Source organism: Pelophylax lessonae (genome assembly GCF_965119305.1).
Source record: "Pelophylax lessonae genome assembly, chromosome: 3".
Taxonomy (NCBI): Eukaryota; Metazoa; Chordata; class Amphibia; order Anura; family Ranidae; genus Pelophylax; species Pelophylax lessonae.
The window spans coordinates 48767108-48792949 of NC_138770.1; the positions used below are offsets into that span (position 1 = coordinate 48767108).

The following is a 25842-nucleotide window of genomic DNA, read 5'->3' on the forward strand; positions in this document are numbered from 1 at the left end:
CAGTTTTCTTCTGCATTCCTGGACTTTACCTGTAGGAAGAACAAAAGATGAAGGTGACTTGCACAACATGCTGTCCAAGCTTAGAGCTGTGGCCAGAGGCCCTGGGTGGCTACAAGACAAGCTATCCGACTTATTGAAGGAGTCCAGGCAGGTCTCTCCTGGGCCCTCTTCTAGTCTCCCACATGCTAGTAGGCCTAGGACTTCTGAGCGCTTCAGTCCTGAGGCGACATTTTGGGTTCAGTGCCATTCTGGGAGCCCCTCAAATGACCCTCTGACCCCACCAGCCAAGTGCACGTCTACTTCCCCTGGTGTGTAAGTCAGGAGGAATCCCTGTCTACAGCAAACCAAGGGAGGGAGTTTTTTCATCTGCCACCCCCTCAATGTGCAAGCTAATAAGAGTCATACGAGACACAGAGGAGAATAAAAGCCTGTAAATCTCCCCGAGGCAGGACCTGGAATCATGCCCTTTGCAGTGGTATAAAATTGATATAATGAAAGGGGACATCCGCCTCTTGAGCGGAATGTGCTACTCTGGTCAGGATGAAGAAAAGGAGGGTGATGTCTGAACCCTCAAAAAGGTAATCGAGTTTAACCATATAAGGCACCCACAGATTCCAAAAATGGGCTTGACCATCTGTGAGCATCTGTGAGCACAATCGCCCACCCTGGCTCCCACCACATTAGCCTGGGTAATGGTCTCCTGTAGGTGATGAAGGGACCGAAAAGGACCATTGCTATATGTCCTTCAGAAATGTGCCTCTGCTAAACCTTCCATCTGCTCTTTAACTTTTCTATTCTTGCAAAATTATCTTCAGTCCCCGAATGTAGATTGGGCCTAGCTAGGAGAGAGAACTCACCAAAACACCAACCTCCTATGAGGAGGAAGGCCAGACTAACCGCCGATTGCTCTTGGAATAGCTACATCCAAACTCTGATCAGAGAGAAAAACTTGCCATCATACAGGCACTTACAACCACATTGCCTGAGGACTGGTCTGTGAACCAAGAACTGGCCCTTATAGCCCTCTTCGTTGTCACTGAGCGCAGCACTGCCTTAGGGGTAACAAAAAATGCTACTTGATCTTTGCCAAAGTAAGAGCTGTGAAAATGTGGAATAGACTTCCTCAAGAGCTAGATCTGGCCAGCTCAGAAGATTAATTTAAAAAAGACCTGGATTCTTTCCTAAATGTACATAATATAACTGGATACTAACATTTATAAGTGTAGCAGGTTTTCCAGGCATTGGGCCTGATGTGGGTCTGCCATTGTTACTGGTTACCTCCCCAGCCCATGTGAGCTGCGACCCTGGGTGTGAGAACTGAGACTTTGACAACTCCGGCATCTTGGTTTTTGTGGTTTTATTTTAGATAAAGGGGATGGGAGAAGGGAATGAGTGGGATACTCTTTTAGGCTTAACTAAATACAATTCAGAACTTTATCCAGAAAATGTCTGTTAACGCTGCCTTGATGCTAGCCGACGCTAGCCAGCGCTCACTGACGCTTAGAACACACTGTATCTTGACTGAAGTGCTGAATCCTCCACTCTAGGTCCGAAAGACTTAAGACTGTGAAGCATAGAACTACTGACACTGCTGCACTGCAAAGTCACTGACCACTCTCTCCAGCCTGGCACTGGCTTGAGGTAGCTCACTGTGAATTACTGTATAGCTGCAACTCTCAACTGGCACTCTGTACAATTCAGGGCCCAAACCGCTGGCACCTCCTTTACACTTTAGCTCTTCAGGGTCCACTGACTATGTACCCCCTTTGCTACTTCAGGGTATTCAACCTAGGTACCCTCTTTACAACTAGCTGACACTGGATTCAAGAACCTCCTCCGGAGTGGTCTCCTCTAACTCTCCAGGCAGACCCCCAGGGGCAATCCTCAGTACTCACGACCTGTGTAGGCTTTCCTGGGACCAAACCCCTCTCACTCTCCACTGGTTCTCGGCCCACCGGATCCCCTCAGCTCAGTTCAGCGCTCTCTGGATTCTTGAGTGACATGCAGAGACATCTTCTTCCTCAGACAGGAGGAGAGACAGCCGTTCTCTCTCTCCTGGGACTCTGCTTCTGCCAAAGACGCCGGGTCACGCGCTTCCCCCAAATTTATACCCACTCCCAGAATCCTTTGCAACCTAATCTGCCTTCTGGGGTAGTTACAAGCATGAATGTGTCCCCTGATTGGGCTTCCTCCACTGCCCTATGAGAAGCCTCTCACAGGAGCCAGTGGGGAGACTTCCCCTTCAGCAGGCACACCTGGAAACCACGACACCCTAACCAAAGAAATCATGGCCATGCTGTTAGGTAAATGTATAGTGGGCCTTGTCTGCCTAACACCTACCTGTAGGGTGCTACATAGGTAAAGTTGATCCAGGGAAGATCCAATTGCCTCTTGGGAGATCAGGAAGGACTTTTTCCCCCCTGATGGGGCAAATTGGATCATGCTTTGCTGGATTTTTTGCCTTCCTCTGGATAAACTGTGGGTTTAGGACTGTGTGTATGGGATTGTATAATTTTTTCCTCTTTTTTTGGTTGAACTTTCTGAACGTGTGTCTTTTTTCAACCAGACTAACTATGTAACTATGTAATAACACTCTTGGCAAGATAATAGTAGTATCCACACGTTGCGGTCGGTTGACATGCTGTAATGTGTGTGTTACTGCAATGCATGCTCATTCTTCTGACCAGAGAGGAAGCATTTTCCTCTGGACTAGGGTATAATTTTGCCACGCTTACTTATGTAAGACTTCATACTACTACTGCCACTCCTCCTAAATAAACCTCTTTACTCTTCCACTCATCAGGGAGAATGGGAGCCTGTGTCTTCAAAACAAGGAGTAGATTCTGACTTTGAAGTCAGTCTTCAGAGTAATCCCATTCCAGGCATGCCTAACCACACTAAAGCATGAGTAGACCTGAGAGACACTCGAACCCTGCTTAGCCTCTTCAAAGAGGACCATGGACCTTCTGCCCCTGATGGCGCTGGGGGTAAGGCAGGGGTGAACAGCTTGGATAAGGTGCCCTCTGAGCCAAAAATAAAGATGGCTGTGATGGGCTTGGACGTCTTTGGTTAGGAGGGCTGACTGTGATGTCCTGAATTCATCTTGAAATCTACCTCTATTTTTCACTTTACATTTCACACCCATTTTGGGCCTATTTACTAGTCGCTGTCACTTTATAGCACCTTTTATGTGCAACTTGTATTGTTTTATCACTTTTCTGCAATTTTGCTGATGCGATTTTGGGATATTCGCACCAACCTTTTGCAACAATTAATTGCCCATTAGTTAATTGATTCTTATTCAGCGCTTTAGATTTATATTTGTTCACTTGGTTTTAGTTTACCCCACACACTTTGGGGGCCTTATTTGCCTATTTTGATATTTCTTCTGCACGGTCACTGAAGCACCTTTAATAAGTTTGAGATTATTGTCTTTTCTTCTTTTTTTGTGGTGATCTTCACCACCACCTCACCAGCACATGGCACACAGTCACTTTATACAGATTCTGTTTTTACTAATATTAGATATTATATATATATTTATTTATATTTTTATGATGTGTATATGTTCTTGATAACTAGTATTGATTACCAAGTCATTTCCCACTGTGGGTTTATTATATAGTGCCTGATTTTTAATACTGTGATTATACCTATTGCTGGGCTGAATCTCTCACCTACACTATATCTGTTATTTACATCTATAGTAGGCAGCGCCATTTACCTCTCCCTCTATCATCTCAACATCCTATTTAAGGCGTGCTTCGGTTAGTTAGTTTTTGCATTGGACTTTCAGGGTACCCCATGCACACAGAAAACAGATTTCTAAAATTATACTTTTTATTACAAAAATTGAATAAAAACAAAACATCAACTACAAATAAAATGAATGCATTACCCCATTAATAAACCCCATTAATATATGCCTAAACTGGGCAATTTCCTTGAATGAATAATACAAGGATTACAGTATATAGCAGCACACCCAAGATGTATAAAGGAGTATAAGGAAAGTCAGTCTACAGGGCAGTATAGTCCTCTATAGTCCTCTACATGTTTCACGTTCAAGGCAGCATCTTCAGGAGGTCAGAGCTCACAATTCATTTAAATGGAAAGTAAATAAACAATAAATACAAACAGACATACTGCACATAAAAAGTGTATATTTAAAACAGAGGACAAAAGAGTACACCTCCACACCCCAAATCAGGACCAACTCCCAGGGGCAGGAGTAGGAGCGGCCAAATACTGGGGGGGGGGGCAGACACGGTAGTAAATGCAGGCCTACAGAACAAAATTATATACATAAAACATATCAAAGCGTGTACTCCACATGGGAATCAATCATCCCAAATAACCACCCTTTAGGATAGGAGGAAGCCGCAGCCATCACACCAACCTGCACAATAGTGGGAACTCTACAGCTGCCACTAGGCGCTCAGACGCCTGATGAGAAAAGAAAAAAGTACATAGTTAAGCATAATATAAACATTACAGTAATCTAGATATATGGCTGAGTGTTATTCACAACACAATGATAGAAATATTACTATAAGTAATGGTGCAACATGGCCAAATTAGAATCACAGTAACAAGCCTACATCTAGGTATAAAGGTTATTCCTGATGATGGTTTTCAAAAAAAAAAAAAAAGTGATCAAATGGCAATCATCACACACATAAATTTCAAGGTCAAGACAATTCTCTCAGGATTATGATTTACATTACATTGCATTAAATTACATTTAAATTACATTTACATTCAAACCAGCCATAAAATGGGAATGGGAGGTGTTGGAACTAGGGATGGGAGTTGGTAGAGCTGGGAATGGGAAGTGCTGGAACCAGCGATAAGATTTTGTTTGAGCTAGGAATTGGAGGTGCTGGAACCGGGGATTGGAGTTGGTGCAGCTGGGTATGGGAAGTGCTGGAACCAGGGATGGGATTTGGTGAAGCTGGAAATGGGAGGTACTGGAACCAGGGATGGTAGTTGGTGGAGCTGGGAATGAGTGGTGCTGGAATCAGGGATGGGAGTTGGTGGAGCTGGGAATAGGAGGTGCTGGAAAAAGGGATAGGATTTGGTGGAGCTAGGAATAGGATGTTCTGGAACCAGGGATGGGAGTTGGTGAAGCTGGGAATGGGAGGTGCCAAACCAGGGATGGGAGTTGATGGAGCTGGGAATGGGAGGTGCCAGAGCCAGGGATGGGAGTTGGTGGAGCTGGGAATAGGAGGTGAAGGAACCAGGGATGGGAGTTGGTGGAGCTAAGAATGGGAGGTGCTGGAAGCAGAGATGGGAATTGGTGAGCTAGAAATGAGAGCTCCTGGAATCAGGGATGAAAGTTGGCGGAGCTGGGAATGAGAGGTGCTGAAACCAGGGATGGGAGTTGGTGGAGATGTAAATGGGAAGTTCTGGAACCAGGGATGGTATTTGGTTGAGCTGGGAATGGGATGTTCTGGAACCAGGGATGGGGGTTAGTAGAGCTGGGAATGGAAGGTAGTGGAACCATGGATGGGAGTTGGTGGAGCTGGGAATGAGAGGTGCTGGAAACAGGGATGGGAGTTGGTGGAGCTGGGAATGAACGGTGCTGGAATCAGGTATGGGAGTTGGTGGAGCTGGGAATAGGAGGTGCTGGAACCAGGGAAGGGAGTTGGTGAAGCTGGGAATGGGAGGTGCCAGAACCAGTAATGGGAATTGTTAGAGCTGGGAATGAGAGGTGCCAGAACCAGGGATGGGAGTTGGTGGAGCTGGGAATAAGGTGTGGGAAATGGGGATGGCAGTTGGTGGAGCTAGTAATGAGAGGTGATGGAATGAGGGATGCTAGTTGGTGGAGCTAAGAATGAGAGGTGCCGGAACCAGGGATGGGAGTTGGTGGAAATTGGAATGGGAGGTGCCGGAACCAGGGATGGGAGTTGGTGGAGCTGGGAATAGGAGGTGCTGGAAAAAGGGATGGGAGTTGGTGGAGCTGGAAATAGAAGGTGCTGGAACTAGGGATGGGAATTGGTGGAGCTGGGAATGAGAGGTAATAAAACCAGGGATGGGAGTTGGTGAAACTGGGAATGGGAGGTGCTAGAACCAGGGTTAAGAGTTGGTGGACCTGGGAATGGGAGATGCCAGAACCAGGGATGGGAGTTGGTATAGATAGGAATGAGAAGTGATGAAACCAGGGATAGGATTTGGTGGAGCTGCAAATGAGAGGTGCTGTAACCAGGGATGGGAGTTGGTGGAGCTGGGAATGGGAGTTGCTGGAACCAGGGATGTGAGTTGATGGAGCTAGGAATGAAATGTGCTGGAACCAGGGATGAGAGTTGGTGAAGCTGGGAATGGGAGGTACTGAAACCAGGAATGGGAGTTGGTGGAGCTGGGAATGGGAGGTGCCAAAACCAAGGATGGGAGTTGATGGAGCTGGGAGTAGAAGGTGCTGTAACCAGGGATGCGAGTTGGTGGAGCTAGGAATGAGAGGTGCTGGAACCAAGGATGGGAGTTGGTAGAGCTGGGAATGGGAGGTGCTGGAACCAGGGATGGGAGGTGGTGGAGCTGGGAATGAAATGTGCTAAAACCAGGGATGAGAGTTGGTGAAGCTGGGAATGGGAGGTACTGAAACCAGGAATGGGAGTTGGTGGAGCTGGGAATGGGAGGTGCCAAAACCAAGGATGGGAGTTGATGGAGCTGGGAGCAGAAGGTGCTGTAACCAGGGATGCGAGTTGGTGGAGCTAGGAATGAGAGGTGCTGGAACCAAGGATGGGAGTTGGTAGAGCTGGGAATGGGAGGTGCTGGAACCAGGGATGTGAGTTGATGGAGCTAGGAATGAAATGTGCTAAAACCAGGGATGAGAGTTGGTGAAGCTGGGAATGGGAGGTACTGAAACCAGGAATGGGAGTTGGTGGAGCTGGGAATGGGAGGTGCCAAAACCAAGGATGGGAGTTGATGGAGCTGGGAGCAGAAGGTGCTGTAACCAGGGATGTGAGTTGATGGAGCTAGGAATGAAATGTGCTGGAACCAGGGATGAGAGTTGGTAGAGCTGGGAATGGGAGGTGCTGGAACCAGGGATGGGAGGTGGTGGAGCTGGGAATGGGAGGTGCTGGAACCAAGGATGCAAGTTGATGGAGCTAGGTATGGTTAGGTGCTTGAGATGGGAATGGGAAGTGGTGGAAATCATAATAGGAGGTGCGGGAACCATAGATGGGAGATGGTGGAGCTAGGAATGAAAGGTGATGAAACCAGGGATGGGAGTTGGTGGAGCTGCAAGTGAGAAGTACGGGAACCAGGGATGGGAGATGATGAAGCTGGGAATGAGAGGTAATGGAACCAGGGATGGGAGTTGGTGGAGCTGGGAATGGGAGGTGATAAAACCAGGGATGGGAGTTGGTGGAGCTGGGAATGGAAGGTGCCGGGACCAGGAATGGGAGTTGGTGGAGCGAGGAATGAGAGGTGATGAAACCATAGATGGGATTTGGTGAGCTGTGAATGAGAGGTGCTGGAACCAGGGATGGGAGATGATGAAGCTGGGAATAGAAGGTGCTGGAACCAGGGATGCAAGTTGGTGGAGCTAAGAATAGGAGGTGCTGGAATCAGGGATGGGAGTTGGTGGAGCTGGGAATAAGAGGTGCTGGAACCAGGGATTGGAGTTGGTTGAACTAAAAAATGAAAGGTGCTGGAAGAAGGGATGGGAGTTGGCAAAGCTGGGAATAGAAGATGCTGGAACTAGAGATAAGAGTTGGTGGAGCTGGGAAATAGGGATAGTTGTGCTGGGAAAGGGAAGTGGTGGAAATCAGAATAGGAGGTGCGGAACCATAGATGGAAGGTGCTGAAGATGGTTATGAGAGGTGCTGGAACCAGGGATGGGAGTTGGTGGAGCTGGAAATGAGAAGTGCTGGAACCAGGGATTGGAGTTGGTGGAGCTGGAAATGAGAAGCGCTGGAACCAGGGATGGAAGTTGGTGGAGCTGGGAATGAGAGGTGCTGGAACCAGCAAATTGAGTTGGAGATGAGCTAAGAAACGAAAGGTGCTGGAAGATGGGATGGGAGTTGGTGAAGCTGGGAATGGGAAGTGCTGGAACCAGGCATGAGAGTTGATGAAGCTTGGAAAGGGAGATGGTTGTGCTGGAAAAGGGAGGTGGTAGAACCAGGGATGGGAGCTGTTAGAGGTGGGGATGAGAACTGTTGGAGAAGGGAGAGGGATGCATTCAAATCCATTAAAATGATTTAATAAAATAATATTAAAAATACACAATTAAAATGAATTAATACATATAACAAGTATAACAATAAAAAAAGAAAACAAAGAGCCCATTAAATCCCTGTAATTCCCTGTACAACAAAAGCACAAGGTGTCAATCGGGTAAGCTCACGTGTTCTGCCAGAAATAGTCAAGACACAGAGGAGAAAGAACAAAGGAGAAATCAGAATTAATTGGATGATCACTGTCCAGCTACAGGCCTGGGGTGAGTAGGTGACCAGGCTATATTGCTTAATCGCAGTAAAGAAAATATAGGGCACTCACTTGATTGTCTATGTAGTCTATCAGAGCTATGAAACCCTAAAGGCTGCCTTGGCAGAAATGCAAATCTTTGGATTACTAAGCATAAAGTACATTAGAAGAGTCTTCTTTTACACTCATCTATTTTTAAGAGCAGGGTCTGCCCTGTTCTCAGTGCCTCTCTTCCTTCTTCCATAAAAAGCCCAAGGCCAATTACTACAGTATATGGTGACGTACACAAGAAGAGTCTTCTTTTGCAATCGTCTACTGTATGGGAGCAGGTTCTGCCCGTTCTCAGTTCCTCCCTTCCTTCTCCTATATACACTAAAAGCCAAAGACCTTTTAAACTCACCTATGTCATTATAGGGACCCAGTTATGCAATCAGTATTTATCTAAGTGGCAAAGTTCTTAGAAAGCTTTTCCTTTTGCAGTAATCTATTGGGTGGAGGCAGGTTCTACCTTCTTCTTGGTGCCTCCCTTCCTTCTTCCTCATATGATCTATATAAAAGTCTCAGCATATCACTGACTTCTAGGAATTGAAGATGTCTCCAGAGACCGGATCCCTCCTGCTACTCCTCCTGTTCTGTGCTGGAGCCACTGCTGTCAATCTAACCACCGAAGACCCCACCGAGGATAAAGAAACTTTGGGTAAGATTTAGAAATAATGTAAAATACAGGTAATGACGCAACCAAATTATAAATGTATATGTCTTGGATATATTAACATAATGCTGACCCCCTTAGTAAACGCACTGCGAGCAGGCGGCACAGCCAGGCACCGCAATTTACCCGTACACTGCAGTGAGCTTCCTGGTTTTTGCTGCTGACCCATGCTGTGATTGGACACAGCAGGAGTTTGTTTGAAACCTGATGCCAATCATTTTGGCTGAAACCTGCTCATCATCTTACAAAGATTACATTTGTTAGGGACACAGTTAATCCCTAGATTGCCCTTAGACATTAACCCCTGTCATCATTCCATCGTCAACGTACAGTATTATCACTGATCACTGTATTAGTGACACTAGCGACATCATTGTCAGTTAGCACCAGATTGGTCGCCACACTATCACAGTCCCACTATAAGTATGGAGTAGTATAACGTCTATAGCTGTGTAAATTCCAGTATATATTCCATAGTTTGTAGACACTATACCTACCACACAAACCAATTAATATACACTTATTGGGATTGGAGAGGCTGATGTGAAAAAGAGGTCTGAATGTATGTGGGGGGGGGGGGGTGGGGACTCTGTGGACTGAGCGTGGGGGGTAGCTGGGGACCGAATGTGGGGGGTAGCTGAGGACTGAATGTGGGGGGGGGGGCGCTGAGGACTGAATGTAGGTGGAGCTGAGGACTGAATGTGGGGGGGGGGCTGAGGACTGAATGTGGGGGGAACTGAGGACTAAATGTGAGGGGGAGCTGAGGACTGTATTGTGGAGGAAACTGAGGACTGATTGTGAGAGGAAGCTGAAAACCCTAAGTGGGGGGGGGGGGGTTGAGAACAGTAACATGGGGGGTGTTATTGATTTTAAACGGGTGGCTGAGGACTGTAATGTGGGGGGAACTGAGGATTGAATGTGTGGAGAGCTGAGGACTGAATGTGAGGGGGAGCTGAGGATATTTGGTGGGGGGGGGGGGGGCTGAGAACAGTAATGTGGGGCGGAGGGTGACAATTTTAAAGTGGGGGCTGAGGACTATAATGTAGAGACACTGAGGACATTAAAGTGGGGGCACTGAGGACTGTGATGTGGGGGGGGGGGTAAAGACTTTATTGCAGGGGGCTGAGGACTGTAGTTTGGGGGAGCTGAAAAAAGTAATGTGGGGGGGGGACTGTATTGTGGGGGGGGGGGGGGTGGGCAGAGGATAGTAATGTGGAGGGGCTGAGAACTGCAACTTGTGGGAGCTGAGGACTGTAAAGTGGGAGGGGGGAGCTGATGACTGTAAAGTGGGGGGCTGAGGACTTTAAGGTGTGGGGGTTGGGGACAGTAATGTGGGTGGGCTGAGTACAGTAACATGGGGGGGTAATGCCAAGGAAGTGTGAGAACACTACTGTGAAATGGGGTGGAAGGGGGGAGCTGAGGAGACTCATCAATAGATGATCTTGATGTGAAGGGGAGGGGACTGTGATATCCAGTGTGGACTGAGGACACTGATGTAAGAATGAGTTCAGATCTGTGCATTTAGTGTCCACGTCTTGGGTAGGTCATTCATTTTAATGGGCTGCACTACCAGCGAGAAACACGGAGAAAGAAGTCCCCGACCTTTTTCTTCAAAATCGTGCCACACCACCAACCGTGGTGTTGCAGGACCATGCGGTTTGGCGCACGTGAAAATGGGCCACAAGTACTGACATCAGATTTGGACCTCTGCTGGAAGAAACTTTGACTGGCCGGACCTCGGTGAATCTTAATTTGATAACCCTGCTATAATAGAGGGTCAAAGGCTGCTGATATGCTACAGGGGATGGCCAGAGCCTAGGAGCATCCTATAAGAGATGGTCAGCAGCTTGTCGAACATGTTCAACTGTATATTTGACAGAACAAGAGGGAGCAAATAAGAGAAATGTATTGTTAAGGTTTAAACACATGTACATTCTTTTTATTAAAATGTATTCCTGTTTATTAACAGTAGGGAGGGGAGCAAAAGACGCGCCTTCCACGAATTTCAAATAGGAATGTTCGACAACAGATTCTGGGTTTTAGGTTTAGGATAGCATCTGATTTGCATAGTATTGGTATCGGTTATTAGGAATTGTCCTTGTTTATCCACTTGACTTCCAGAAGATTTACCCCCCTTAATGATCAGCTGATTTTTTTTCACAATACGGCACTGCGTTACTTTAACAGCTTGCCGACCGCCGCAAGTATATTAACTGCGGCGGTCAGCCCCTCCTGGTCAAAGCGACGTAGTACTACGTCGCTCACCCAGGAGCCTGTAGGGGGCGAGCGCCCGCCTCTGGAGGCACGCTCCCGCCCCCGCTTGTTCAGGGACATCCCCGCGCGAGTGACAGGTGGCTCCGATGTCCGCCGGTCACTCGCGATCTCCCATTGGAGAGAAAGAGAAAAGCAGGCGGCTGATGTAAACAAAGCCGCCTGTCATTCTCCCTGGTGTAACTGCAGAGACTATACAATCCTGCTATGTAGGATCGTATGTCTCTGTGGTTACATCACAAGCCATGCCCCCCCACAGTTAGAATCACGCCCCTAGGGACACACTTAACCCCTGAATCTCTAATAAAGTTAACCCCTTCTCCGCCAGTGTCATTATTACAGTGACAGTGAATATGTATAGCACTGATTACTGTAGTAATGTCACTGGTACCCCCAAAAGTGTCAAAAATGTCAGTCAAGGGTCCGATCTGTCCGCCCCAATGTCGCAGTCCTGCAAAAAAAAAAAAATCGCAGATCGTCGCCATTACGCGTTAAAAAAAAAAACAATAAAAATGACAGAAATCTTTCCCGTAGTTAGTAAACGCAATAACTTTTGCGCAAACCAATCAAAAATAGGCTTATTGCGATTTTTTTTTTACCAAACATATGTAGCAGAAAACAAATTGGCCGAAAATGTTAAAAAATTTTGATTTTTACATTTTTTATGGGGAATTTCATATAAAAAAAATGTGAAAAATATTGTTATTTTTTCAGAATTGTCGCTCTTTTTTTGTTTATAGCGCAAAAAATAAAAATCGCACAGGTGATGAAATACCGCCAAAAGAAAGCCCTGTTTGTGGGAAAAAAAGGACGTCAATTTCATTTGGGTACAGCATCACACAACCGCGCAATTGTCCGTTAAAGTCACGCAGTGCCAAATCGCAAAACAGGGTCTGGTCTTTGAGCAGCCAAATCCTCTGGGGCTTAAGTGGTTAACTGACAATGGCGCAGTCATGTCCCCAAATAAAATGTATGTCATTTTTATTCCCCCACAAACAGAACTTTCTTTTGGTGGTATTTAATCACCATGGGTTTTTTTTTTTTTTTTTTTTTTGTGCTATAAACAAAAAAAAAAAAAAAAACCTAGAATTTTGAAAAAGAAAACTTTCTGCTATAAACATATCCAATAAAAAAAATTTTAAAAATCAAATGTGTTAATACATTTAGGCCAATATGTGCAGGTGCATCTCATAAAATTAGAATATCATCAAAAAGGTCATTTATTTCAGTAATTCAATTCACACAGAGTGATATATGTCAAGCATCTCTTTCTTTTAATTTTGATGATTATGGCTTACAGCTAGTGAAAACCCAAAATTCTGTATCTCAGAAAATTAAAACATTACATAAGACCAATTAAAAGAAAAAGGATTTTTTTTTTAGTTAGTCCCTTTTTCCCATTTATTGGAGAAACATTCTATGTTTTCTTCGTCCATACTACACAGGTATTCCATATCATGAATATATTCAACTCTACCGTACCGCTCCCTTATAATGGAAGCTTCTGTATTGAACCAGTTTTTTTGAAATTGTCCCTTTAGCTGCATTTAGAAGGTTTGGAATTATCAAACTTCTATATTGTTTAAGGGTCTATTTGTTCTATGGAATAAACATGTCCAGGGGTCATCTATGATAGTCTTTCCCGTGATTTTCTTAATTAATTGTTGTATTCTTAACCAAAATTCTCGAATCTTGGGACATTCCCACCAGATATGAGCCATTGTGCCCAGCCCCTAAAAAGGATTTTTAATACAGAAATGTTAGCTAACTGAAAAGTATGTCCATGTATAGTATAGTATGCACTCAGTACTTAACCACTTAAGCCCTGGAAGATTTTACCCCCTTCCTGACCAGGGCCTATTTTGCGATTCGGCACTGCGTGACTTTAACGGACAATTGCGTGGTCGTGCGACACTGTACCTAAATGAATTTGATGTCCTTTTTTTCCCATAAACAGAGCTTTCTTTTGGTGGTATTTGATCACCTGTGCGATTTTTTGATCATGCGCTATAAACAAAAAAAGAGCGACAATTTTGCAAAAATAACAATATTTTTCACATTTTTTTTATGAAATTCCCCAAAAAAAATGTAAAAATCAAACATTTTTAACATTTTAGGCCAATTTGTTTTATGCTACATATGTTTGGTAAAATAAATCGCAAAAAGCGTATTTTGATTGGTTTGCGCAAAAGTTATTGCGTTTACTAACTAAGGGAAAGATTTTTGTCATTTTTGTTGTTTTTTTTTTTAACGAGTAATGGCGGCGATCTGCGATTTTTTTTGCGGGACTGCGACATTGCGGCGGACAGATCGGACCCTTGACTGACATTTTTGACACTTTTGGGGTTACCAGTGACATTACTACAGTAATCAGTGCTATACATATGCACTGTTACTGTAAAAATGACACTGGCAGTGAAGGGGTTAACTTTTTTGAGAGGGAGGGGTTAAGTGTGTCCCTAGGGGCGTGCTTCTAACTGTGATTGGATGTGGCTTGAGGTGTAAGAACAGAGATCAACGGTCCTACATAGCAGAACCTTATGATCTCAATTCTTACACAGGGGAGAATGACAGGCAGCTTTGTTTACATTAGCCGCCTGCCTTTCTCCTGCTGTAACGGAAGATCACAAGTGCCTGGTGGATATCGGGTCCGCTGGGCACATGCGCGGGGGGGGGGGTCCGTGAGCGAGCGGGAGCGTGCCTCCGGTGGTGCGCGCTCGCTCCCTAGAGCCTCACAGGCTAGCGACGTAGACCTACGTCGCTTTGCCTGTGAGGGGCTGACTGCCCACGTAAATAGTCGTTAGGCAGTCGGCAAGTGGTTAAATTACTGCATCAATGCAGTGTGGCATGGAGGCGATCAGCCTGTGGCACTGCTGAGGTGTTGTGGAAGCCCAGGTTGCTTTGATAGCGACCTTCAGCTTGTATGCATTGTTTGGTCTGGTATCTCTCACAATAGCCCACAGATTGTTTATGGGCTTTAAGTCAGGCGAGTTTGCTGGCCAATCAGAGGCGGCTCTAGGCTTTGTGAGGCCTAAGGCAAAACTTGGACATGAGGCCCCACTCACGCCCATAATGGGAAAAATAATTAAAGCAATAAAAATGAACTGTATAAATTGCATATATTAAGAGCCTTAACCTTTGTACTATGAATTCACAGTTTCTAGAATTTTTCTCTAACCAATTCTTCTTTAATCAAAGAGCATTAAACATTGGGTATGTATGTATATATATATATATATATGTCCGGTCTTACATCACAGTCCCCAGCATTTCCCTATAGGTCATGATTCCCTGAGTCCCTCCTTACATCAGAGTTCAGTGTCCCCACTTACATAAGAGTTCTCCTTTAAATCTGATTCCCCCCAGCATCTCCTCCTTACATCAGAGTCCACAGAATTCCTCTTTACATTAGAGTCCCCCTATTAAATGAAATTTCACAGAGCCCCCTTTACATCAGAGTCTCCAGAGTTTCCCCCTTACACTGTAAGAGGGAACTCTAAAGACTCTGATGTAAGAGAAGTTCTGGGAACCCTGATTTAGGGGGAATTTTGGGGACTCTGAAGTAAGGGGAGTTCTGGGAACCCCCATTTAAGGGGGAATGCTGGAGACTCTGATGTAAGGAGAGTTCTGGGAACCCTGATTTGAGGGGGAAAGCTGGGGACTCTGGTGTAAAAGGGAACTCTGTGGTCACCAAAGCTCCCCCTTGCATCAGAGTTTCCAGAGACCCCCTTACACTTCCCTTCCTCAGTCCGCCACAGAGGGCACTGTAAATTCCAGTATAGTGCACTGCCATTCCTCCCTGAGGAATGGAAGCCTGCTATGCTTGGACTTGTACTGCTCTCTGTAGGGGACTGAGGAACTGCTGCCTGCTATGTTAAGACTTGTAGTGCCCTGTGTGGGGACTAAGGCATAGCAGACTGCTATTCTGGAGCTTGTAGTGCCCTCTGCCCCACAGTCCTCCACATTCTAGGGCACTATAAGCCCCAGCATAGTGTTAAACATCTAAAGGACAACTCCAACCAAAACTACAAATAATGTACAGAGTCCATATGCTATATAATGTCAAAGCCCTGCTACCCCTCACCTTCCACCTCAGATGCTGTCATTGTGTAGGGCAAGGGGCTCCAGCTCCACCATGTTTGACTTTGATGTCACATATGCAGGACTGGCTCAGCTCCACTCTCTTCCCTGGCAACTGACTCTGGCGTCACGGGGGGGCTCTCCTCCTCCCCCAGGGCCCTCTCCTTCTCCCCCCAGCCAACCAGGGGCCCTCTCCTTCTTCCCCAGCCACCCAGGGGCCCCTCTCCTTTTCCTCCAGCCACCCAGGGGCCTTCTCCTTCTCCTCCTCCAGCCACCCAGGGGCCTTCTCCTTCTTCTCCTCCAGCCACCCAGGGTCCCTCTCCTTCTCCAGCCACCCAGGGTCCCTCTCCTTCTCCTCCAGCCACCCAGGGGCCCTCTCTTTCTCCCCCAGCCACCCAGGGGCCCTGTCCTTCTCCCCCAGCCACCCAGGGTCCTTCTCCTTCTCCCCCAGCCACCCAGGGGTCCTCTCCTTCTCCCCCAGCTACCCAGGGGCCCTCTCCATCTCGCCCAGCCACCCAGGGGCCCTCTCCTTCTCCCCTAGTCACCCAGGGCCCTCTCCTTCTCCCCCAGCCACCCAGGGACCCTCTCTCCCAGCCACCCAGGGGCCCTTTCCTTCTTCTCCTCCAGCCACCCAGGGGCCCTTTCCTTCTTCTCCAGCCACCCAGGGGCCCTCTCCTTCTACCCCAGCCACCCAGGGGCCCACTCCTTCTACCCCAGCCACCCAGGGGCACTCTCCTTCTCCCTCCAGCCACCTAGGGGCCCTCTCATTTTCCCCTAGCCACCAAGGGGCCCTCTTCTTCTCCCCAAGCCACCCAGGGGCCCTCTCTTTCTCCCTCAGCCACCCAGGGGCCCTCTCCTTTTCCCCTAGCCCCCCAGGGGCCCTCTCCTTTTCCCCGAGCCACCCAGGGGTCCTCTCCTTTTTCTCTAGCCACCCAGGGTCCCTCTCCTCCAGCCACCCAGGGTCCCTCTCCTCCATCTCCTCCAGCCACCCAGGGGCCCTCTTCTTCTCCTCCTCCAGCCACCCAGGGGCCCTCTCCTTCTTCCCCAGCCACCCAGGGGCCCTCTCCTTCTTCCCGAGCCACCCAGGGGCCCTCTCCTTCTCCCCCAGCCACACAGGGGCCCTCTCCTTCTCCCCAGCCACCCAGGGGCCATCTCCTTCTCCCCCAGCCACCCAGGGGCCATCTCCTTTTCCCCCAGCCACCCAGGGGCCCTCTCCTCCTCCCTCTGTCACCCAGGGGCCCTCTCCTCCTCCCTCAGCCACCCAGGGGCCCTCTCCTTCTCCCTCAGCCACCCAGGGGCCCTCTCCTTCTCCCTCAGCCACCCAGGGGCCCTCTCCTCCCTTAGCCACTTAGATGCCCTCTCCTTCTCCTTCAGCCACCCAGTGGCCCTTTCCTTCTCCCCTAGCCACCCAGGGGCCCTCTCCTTTTCCCCTAGCCACCCAGGGACCCTCTCCTTCTCTTCCAGCCACTCTCTCCTCCCCCAGCCACCCAGGGCCTTCTTCTTCTCCTCCTCCACCACCAACCATTTTAGGACTCTTCCAACTTCCCTGGGGCTACTCACCCCCTTTGCGTAGTAGACACCACAAATATATGACCAGCCTGCAGAGTGACAGGGCGGGGCCTGGTTACCTGTATGTTCCTGGGCCAGGGCAGAGCTCTCCTCCCAGAGCAACAACCGATGATAGCAGAGTGAGCTGACCGGGCAGTCACTTCCTACTGATGCAGGTACACGCCCACCGATTCCACCACATCTCATCATGATCAGACGGCCAATCCCCAGGCAGACAAGGCCGGGTAAGTGTCAGCGGACAACAGACACCTGGCAGCCGCAGTGAAGGGACTGCAGCACACTGCTGCAACTTTTATATCCGAGGATTTAAAACAATCTTTTACTTGGGAGATTTCCCTGACTGCGCTCTTCTAAATGTTGTCGCTCCGCCACTGGCCGCGAGGCCCCTGTAGGTGCGAGGCCTTAGGCGACCGCCTAATTTGCCTAATTAGAGAGCCGCCTATGTGGCCAATCATGCACAGTGATACCATGATCATGTGACCAGGTATTGGTATTTTTGGCAGTGTGGGCGGTGCCAAGTCCTGCTGGAAAATGAAATCAGCATCTCCATAAAGCTGGTCAGCAGTGGGAAGCATGAAGCGCTCTAGAATTTCCTGGTAGAGGGCTGCACTGACTTTGGACTTGATAAAACACAGTGGACCAACACCAGCAGATTACATGGCACCCCAAATCCTCACTGACTGTGGAGACTTCACACTGGACCTCATGCAACTTGGATTCTGTGCCTCTCCATTCTTCCTCCAGACTCTGGGACCTTGATTTCCAACTTAGATGCAACTTTTTCCACAATCTGTGATGATGCTGCTTTTACTAATGGAAGTGATGGATTTTATTCCCTGCTTTGCAGGAAAACAGAATCCATCACTTTCCTTCTGTCAGAACGAAACTCTGCCTGGTTTACATACATAATAAATGGCTGCCACATGATTGTTGTGGGATAGTAAGTTTCAATGCTATTAAATTGTCATGACTGCCAGTCAACTGGCATTTCCAGAAAAATCTCAGTAATGGCAGCCTATTTTCTGTAACTTTACAGGTCTGCATAAACTAGTACCGGGCATGTCACATTTTACGGCAACAGTATAGTTTTTTTTAGAAACGCTCTAACTACAATCCTTGAGTTCCAGTCAGTGACCTTGTCTAGGCTGAGATGATGTCATCACTATGTTGCAGACAGAAGGAAGCATTTCCTCAGTCTCCTCTCTTCCAGTGATTACACAGACTGTACATTGTAACACTGTAGTGCGTCACAAGGTAGGAGGATGCAGAAGGGTCTGATCTGTGTCAGACCTTTGTGACTTTGTGTCTTCTCTGAGCTAACATCTTAATCCAAGAAGTAGATAATGACACTTGGTGATGGCTGAACAAAGATGGTACAAAAACATATGGCTCCAAGCAAGAGATATACAGTGATAATAAAATAAATCAGCTAAAAAACACTAAAGGATATACATATATACATATATACTGGAGATAGTATAGTTCATCAAGGTTGAACCCCAAGCTGACCCTGATACACTAGCTGCAGCACCTCAAAGACAGAAGAAATATCTGGAAAGGCAAGGGAACACAAGAGGGGGCAAGACTAAGTGTAGCAGTGTGGGACCTTTAATAAATAAAAATATAAGTGGCAACTCTCATGTAATAGGTAAGTATCAGCTCCTGTCATCAGAATTCATGCAAACACCAGCTCTGTAGCCTCGGGGTATCCCTCATTCCAGACCAGGATGCTGCATCACTGCTGCAAGGAGTTACCCCGCTTTCTGTGGATATAACATCCTTTACTCTTCTGATCTTCTGAGAAGTCTTTCCAAATGATTTTAAACAGGTCTGTGGGAATGTTTTCTCATTTGTGAGGTAAGGTACCTATGTTGGATGAGAAGACCTGGCTCACCATTGGTGTTTCAATTCATCCCAAAGGTGTTCAGTAGGATTGAGGTCTAAAGGTGTTCAGTAGGGTTGAAGTCCAAAGGTGTTTAGTAGGGTTGAAGTGCAAAGGTGTTCTGTAGGGTTGAGGTCCAAAGATGTTCAGTGGGGTTGAAGTCCAAAGGTGTTCAGTAGGGTTGAGGTCCAAAGATGTTCAGTAGGGTTGAGGTCTAAAGGTGTTCAGTAGGGTTGAAGTCCAAAGGTGTTCAGAAGGGTTGAAGTCCAAAGGTGTTTAGTAGGGTTGAGGTTCAAAGGTGTTCAGAAGGGTTGAAGTCCAAAGATGTTTAGTAGGGTTGAGGTCCAAAGGTGTTCAGTAGGGTTGAGGTCTAAAGGTGTTTAGTAGGGTTGAAGTCCAAAGGTGTTTAGTAGGATTGAGGTCCAAAGGTGTTGAGCAGGGTTGAGGTCCAAAGGTTTTCAGTGGGGTTGAAGTCCAAAGGTGTTCAGTGGGGTTGAGGTCCAAAGATGTTCAGTGGGGTTGAAGTCCAAAGGTGTTCAGTAGGGTTGAGGTCTAAAGGTGTTCAGTAGGGTTGAAGTCCAAAGGTGTTCAGAAGGGTTGAAGTCCAAAGGTGTTTAGTAGGGTTGAGGTCCAAAGGTGTTCAGAAGGGTTGAAGTCCAAAGGTATTTAGTAGGGTTGAGGTCCAAAGGTGTTCAGTAGGGTTGAGGTCCAAAGGTGTTCAGTAGGGTTGAGGTCTAAAGGCGTTTAGTAGGGTTGAAGTCCAAAGGTGTTCAGAAGGGTTGAAGTCCAAAGGTGTTTAGTAGGATTGAGGCCCAAAGGTGTTCAGCAGGGTTGAGGTCTAAAGGCGTTTAGTGGGGTTGAAGTCCAAAGGTGTTTAGTAGGATTGAGGCCCAAAGGTGTTCAGCAGGGTTGAGGTCCAAAGGTGTTCAGTGGGGTTGAAGTCCAAAGGTGTTCTGTAGGGTTGAGGTCCAAAGGTGTTCAGTAGGGTTGAGGTCCAAAGTTGTTCAGGAGGGTTGAGGTCCAAAGGTGTTCAGTAGGGTTGAGGTCCAAAGATGTTCAGTGGGGTTGAAGTCAAAAGTTGTTCAGGAGGGTTGAGGTCCAAAGGTGTTCAGTAGGGTTTTGGTCCAAAGATGTTCAGTGGGGTTGAAGACAAAAGTTGTTCAGGAGGGTTGAGGTCCAAAGGTGTTCAGTGGGGTTGAAGTCCAAAGGTGTTCTGTAGGGTTGAGGTCCAAAGGTATTCAGTAGGGCTGAGGTCAAAAGGTGTTCAGTAGGGTTGAAGTACAAAGATGTTCAATGGGGTTAAAGTCCAAAAGGTGTCCAGTAGGATTGAGGGCAGGGCTGTTTGCAGGTCACTCCAGTTTCTCAACATCAAGCAAGCTGGTCAAACCATGTCTTTATGGAGCTGGCTTTGTACACAGAGGCGCAGTCATCCTGGAACAGGGAAAGGTCTTCCTCAAACCGATACCACAAGGTTGTAAGCACAATTGTTTGTATATGGTAATGTCTGCCAAAGAACATTGCACGGCAATGTGCTTGATTTTATGCACCTGGTTTTGGATGTACAACAAACTTATATAACAATGCAATGGCATTGGCCAGGTGTTTACAAACTTATGGCCATGTACTGGTACGCTCTGAAAAGAGGGTCTAAGCAAATAACTGTGGTTCATCTCATAACCCCCTCAGGTATACTCAACCCCCAGCAGAGACCTGGAACATGTCCTGCAAATGTGGACTATCCGGTTGGTGGCTCCACGTTGGAGCACGATTGTAAGAGAGACAGAGACTGCAAAGGGAAGAGGAAGTGCTGCTTCTCAGGGGGTAAAAGACGATGTCTGCTGCCATTGGATGGTAAATATTTACAATCTCTTTGGGAATACAATAAAATCATACAAACATGACCTGCTCTGCTTTGTGTCTGAGACAGAGATTTCGGCCGCTCGTCAGACGTATCTCCACTTTCTCCACGCTTCCTGTTGTAAAAATGCTGTTTACAGAGATGAGTAGCCCAAGCTAAAATTTAAACATACTGTAAGTGAGTCACAGCAGAGACTCCTCCTATTCCAAGGTAGTAATCCCTCCCCCCCCCTCCCATCCCAAAAGGAGGCAGCTAATACTCTGTTGTTTCTTTCTGGGAATTCTTTGTAATGTATTAAAAAATATATAATACACACAGATATAGAGCATCAGTTTAAATATATAAACTTTAGATAATCATAAATATTGTGCCCAGCCTGCATTCATTATTCTTCCTAGTCCCAGCCTGCACTCATCACCCTTCATAGTCCTGGCCTGCACTCATCACTCTTCATAGTCCCAGCCTGCTCTCATCACCCTTCATAGTCCCAGCCTGCACTCACTACCCTTCATAGTCCCAGCCTGCACTCACTACCCTTCATAGTCCTGGCCTGCACTCATCACCCTTCATAGTCCCGACCTGCACTCATCACCCTTCATAGTCCTGGCCTGCACTCATCACCAGGGCAGACTCGCAACTTTTGGCCCAGGGGAAGTAAAAACCAGAGGACCATGGTGCAGGGACTTAGCCCACCTCCCACCTTCCCTCACCCCCCTCCCACTCTCCTAATCCTCCTCCTGACCCCATTATAAGTTGAAGCCCTGCTCAAGATACTCTACTTACGGGCTGAATTCGAGTTCCCGACCTGGCCAGCAGGGGGAGGTTGGAGGGAGCGGGGACAGCTCAGTTGGGGCTGGCCAGGGCAGCAGAGTCTCCAGTGGGGCATGGAACCGGCCTCTGCTGCCCAGACACAGTTTACACCATCCATGCTGGAAGGGAGGGGGGGGCTTACGCTTTGTTCTTGTCTTCAACCCACACTCAGTAGGTCAGCAGCAGGGACTTTTTACTTCTCTTCACCAGGAATCCTTTAGGCATGTCTGTGGCAAAAGCGGTGCAGACTTTTTATGGGACATCAGGGTGGCCCAGGGGGCAATTGCCCCCCTGATCCCTTGCCCAGTCCTCCCCTGCTCATCACTCTTCATAGTCCCAACCTGCACTCATCACCCTTCTTAGTCCCGGCATACACATTTATCAACCTTCATAGTCCCGGCCTGCTCTCATCACCCTTCATAGTCCTGGCCTGCACTCATCACTCTTCATAGTCCTGGCCTGCACTCATCACTCTTCATAGTCCTGGCCTGCACTCATCACTCTTCATTGTCCCGACCTGCACTTATCACCCTTCATAGTCCTGGCCTGCACTCATCACTCTTCATAGTCCGGACCTGCACTCATCACTCTTCATAGTCCCGACCTGCACTCATCACCCTTCTTAGTCCCGGCATACACATTTATCAACCTTCATAGTCCCGGCCTGCTCTCATCACCCTTCATAGTCCTGGCCTGCACTCATCACTCTTCATAGTCCTGGCCTGCACTCATCACTCTTCATAGTCCTGGCCTGCACTCATCACTCTTCATTGTCCCGACCTGCACTTATCACCCTTCATAGTCCTGGCCTGCACTCATCACTCTTCATAGTCCGGACCTGCACTCATCACTCTTCATAGTCCCGACCTGCACTCATCACCCTTCTTAGTCCCGGCATACACATTTATCAACCTTCATAGTCCCGGCCTGCACTCATCACCCTTCAAAGTCCCGGCCTGCACTCATCACTCTTCATAGTCCCAGCCTGCATTCATCACCCTTCCTAGTTTCTGCCTGCACTCATCACCCTTCATAGTCCCTACCTGCACTCATCACCTTTCAAAGTCCCGGCCTGCACACATCACCCTTCAAAGTCCCAGGCCTGCACTCATCACCCTTCAAAGTCCCGGCCTGCACTCATCACCCTTCATAGTCCCGGCCGGCACTCATCGCCTTTCCTCACCCCGATATCTACTTATCACTCCTCATAGATGGACCTTTTCTCAGTCTCTACTTCCTTCCATCCTTATCTTAACAATTTTCTATCTCTGCAGTCAAGAAAGATGCCTGCCCATACTTCAATGACTTAGAGTGTATTACTATCAAACCCTCACCCGCCGAGTGCCACAGTGATGACCAATGCCAAGGCACCGACCGCTGCTGTTCTTACGGGTGCAGGCTCCAGTGCATGCCAACAGTGAAAGGTAATTGAATGTCTCTTGTGATTTGGAAATTGCCTAAAAATTATATCACTAAACTTTATAAAGGTATTGCAGTATGATACAGTATTTTACAGTGTTTAGATATATAAACCTTATTAACATTTTAGCTTGTAATTACAGTGGGAATCAAAAGTTTGGGCACCCCAGGTAAAAATTTGTATTAATGTGCATAAAGAAGCCAAAAAAAGATGGGAAAAACTCCAAAATGCATCAAATTACAGATTAGACATTCTTATATGTCAACAAAAGTTAGATTTTATTTCCATCATTGACACTTTCAAAATTACAGAAAACAAAAAAAATGGCATCTGCAAAAGTTTGGGCACCCTGCAGAATTTATAGCATGCACTGCCCCCTTTGCAAGGCTGAGACCTGCCAGTGACATGGATTGTTCTCAATCATCGTCTGGGAAGACCAGGTGATGTAAATGTCAAAGGTTTTGAATGCCCAGACTCATCTAAACCTTGCCCCAACAATCAGCACCATGGGATCTAAGCAGTTGCCTAGAAAACTGAAACTGAAAATAGTTGACACTCACAAAGCTGGAGAAGGCTATAACAAGATAGCAAAGCGTTTTCAGATGTCAATATCCTCTGTTCAGAATGTAATTCAGAAATGGTAGTCATCAGGAACAGTGGAAGTTAAAGCAAGATCTGGAAGACCAAGAAAAATATAAGACAGAACAGCTCGCAGGATTGTGAGAAAAACAATTCAAAACCCACGTTTGACTGCACAATCCCTCCAGAAAGATCTGGCAGACACTGGAGTTGTGGTACACTATTCCACTATAAAGAGATACTTGTACAAATATGGTCTTCATGGAAGAGTCATCAGAAGAAAACATCTTCTACGTCCTCACCACAGAAATCAGCGTTTGAACTTTGCAAATGAACATATAGACAAGCCTGATGCATTTTGGAAACAAGTTCTGTGGACCGATGAGGTTAAAATTCAACTTTTTGGCCGGAATGAGCAAAGGTACGTTTGGAGAAGAAGGGGCACAGAATTTAATGAAAAGAACCTTTGTCCAACTGTTAAGCATGGGGGTGGATCAATAATGCTTTGTATTGCAGCCAGTGGCACAGGGGACATCTCACGAGTAGAAGGAAAAATGGATTCAATAAAATTTCAGCAAATTTTGGATGGTAACTTGATGCCATCTGTGAAAAAGCTGAAGTTAAAGAGAGGATGGCTTCTACAAATGGATAATGATCCTAAACACACCTAGAAATCCACAGGGTATTGCATCAAGAGGCGTAAACTGAAGGTTTAGCCATGGCCTTCACAATCTCCTGACCTCAACATAATTGAAAATCTATGTATAGACCTTAAAAGAGCAGTGCGTGACAGACAGGCCAGAAATCTCAAAGAACTGGAAGACTTTTGTAAGGAAGAATGGGCAAAGATACCTCAAACAAGAATTGAAAGACTCTTGGCTGGCTACAAAAAGCGTTTACAAGCTGTGATACTTGCCAAAGGGGGCAGTACAAGATATTAACTCTGCAGGGTGCCCAAACTTTTGCAGACGCCATTTTTTTTGTTTTCTGTTATTTTGAAAGTGTAAATGATGGAAATAAAATCTAACTTTTGTTGACATATTATAAGAATGTCTAATCTGTAATTTGATGCCTTTTGGAGATTTTTCCATCTTTCCTTGGCTTCTTTTTGCACATTAATACAAATTTTTACCTGGGGTGCCCAAACTTTCGATCCCCACTGTATATACTGTATGTAGATGGGCAGCTGTAGTTCCTCATACACATACGTGTCTTTCTCCCAGCTGTTATGTTCAGAGAAGGTGCTTTACTGAGTAATGTAACTCTATAGTGTTCTCCCAAAAACAAGGCACCCCCTTAGTGTGACCTAACCTGTAAATGGATTTATGCATCTGTTGTTTTGGTACTAAGATGCTCACTGTAGGGCACCCTACAAGCTTGTATTGAAATTCAAATCCAACACATATGTGTTGTATGAAATAATCACGTCAGAAGTTGTCTTGAGACCAGTTTTACAACTGAAACCTAAAATGAGTACTAACTGGCAATGCATGACAGCATGCCACTAAATTCTGTCTGGCCCTGCTACAGTACAAAACCTGCAAGTCTTTGGTCTTATCTGAGTGTGGTGCCCACCATTAGACTTTATACTGTAAAACACAGAATTTAGTATGAGAGCTTGGGATGAATAACATGTATAATGCTCCCTGGGGTGAAGAAGCTTAGGAGATGTGTACAGGTATATACAGTGCCTTGTGAAAGTATTCGGCCCCCTTTAACTTTTTGACCTTTTGCCACATTTCAGGCTTCAAACATAAAGATATAAAACTGTAATTTTTTTGTGAAGAATCAACAACAAGTGGGACACAATCATGAAGTGGAACAAAATTTATTGGATTTTTCAAACTTTTTTAACAAATAAAAAACTGAAAAATTGGGCGTGCAAAATTATTCAGCCCCCTCAAGTTAATACTTTGCAGCGCCACCTTTTACTGTGATTACAGCTGTAAGTCGCTTGGGGTATGTCTCTATCAGTTTTGCACATCGAGAGACTGAAATTTTTGCCCATTCCTCCTTGCAAAACAGCTCGAGCTCAGTGAGGTTGGATGGAAAGCGTTTTCAGTTCTTTCCACAGATTCTCGATTGGATTCAGGTCTTGACTTTGACTTGGCCATTCTAACACCTGGATATGTTTATTTGTGAACCATTCCATTGTAAATTTTGCTTTATGTTTTGGATCATTGTCTTGTTGAAAGACAAATCTCCGTCCCAGTCTGAGGTCTTTTGCAGACTCC

At 46.6% G+C, this 25842-nt stretch overlaps 2 protein-coding genes across 2 annotated transcripts in view; both read left to right on the forward strand.

Moving 5' to 3' along the window:
• Positions 1 to 25842, forward strand: part of LOC309550900 (3-galactosyl-N-acetylglucosaminide 4-alpha-L-fucosyltransferase FUT3-like) — a 1045386-nt gene that overhangs the window by 68856 nt on the left and 950688 nt on the right. The window lies entirely within an intron of this gene.
• Positions 9007 to 25842, forward strand: part of LOC309550309 (uncharacterized protein) — a gene marked incomplete at its 3' end in the record, with an annotated part of 31535 nt that continues 14699 nt past the window's right edge. The window contains exons 1-3 of the mRNA XM_082250709.1: positions 9007 to 9124; positions 20628 to 20792; positions 22884 to 23033. Coding sequence (XP_082106835.1) covers positions 9019 to 9124; positions 20628 to 20792; positions 22884 to 23033 — 421 coding nt within the window. The 5' untranslated portion in view covers positions 9007 to 9018. The remainder of the gene's footprint in view (positions 9125 to 20627; positions 20793 to 22883; positions 23034 to 25842) is intronic.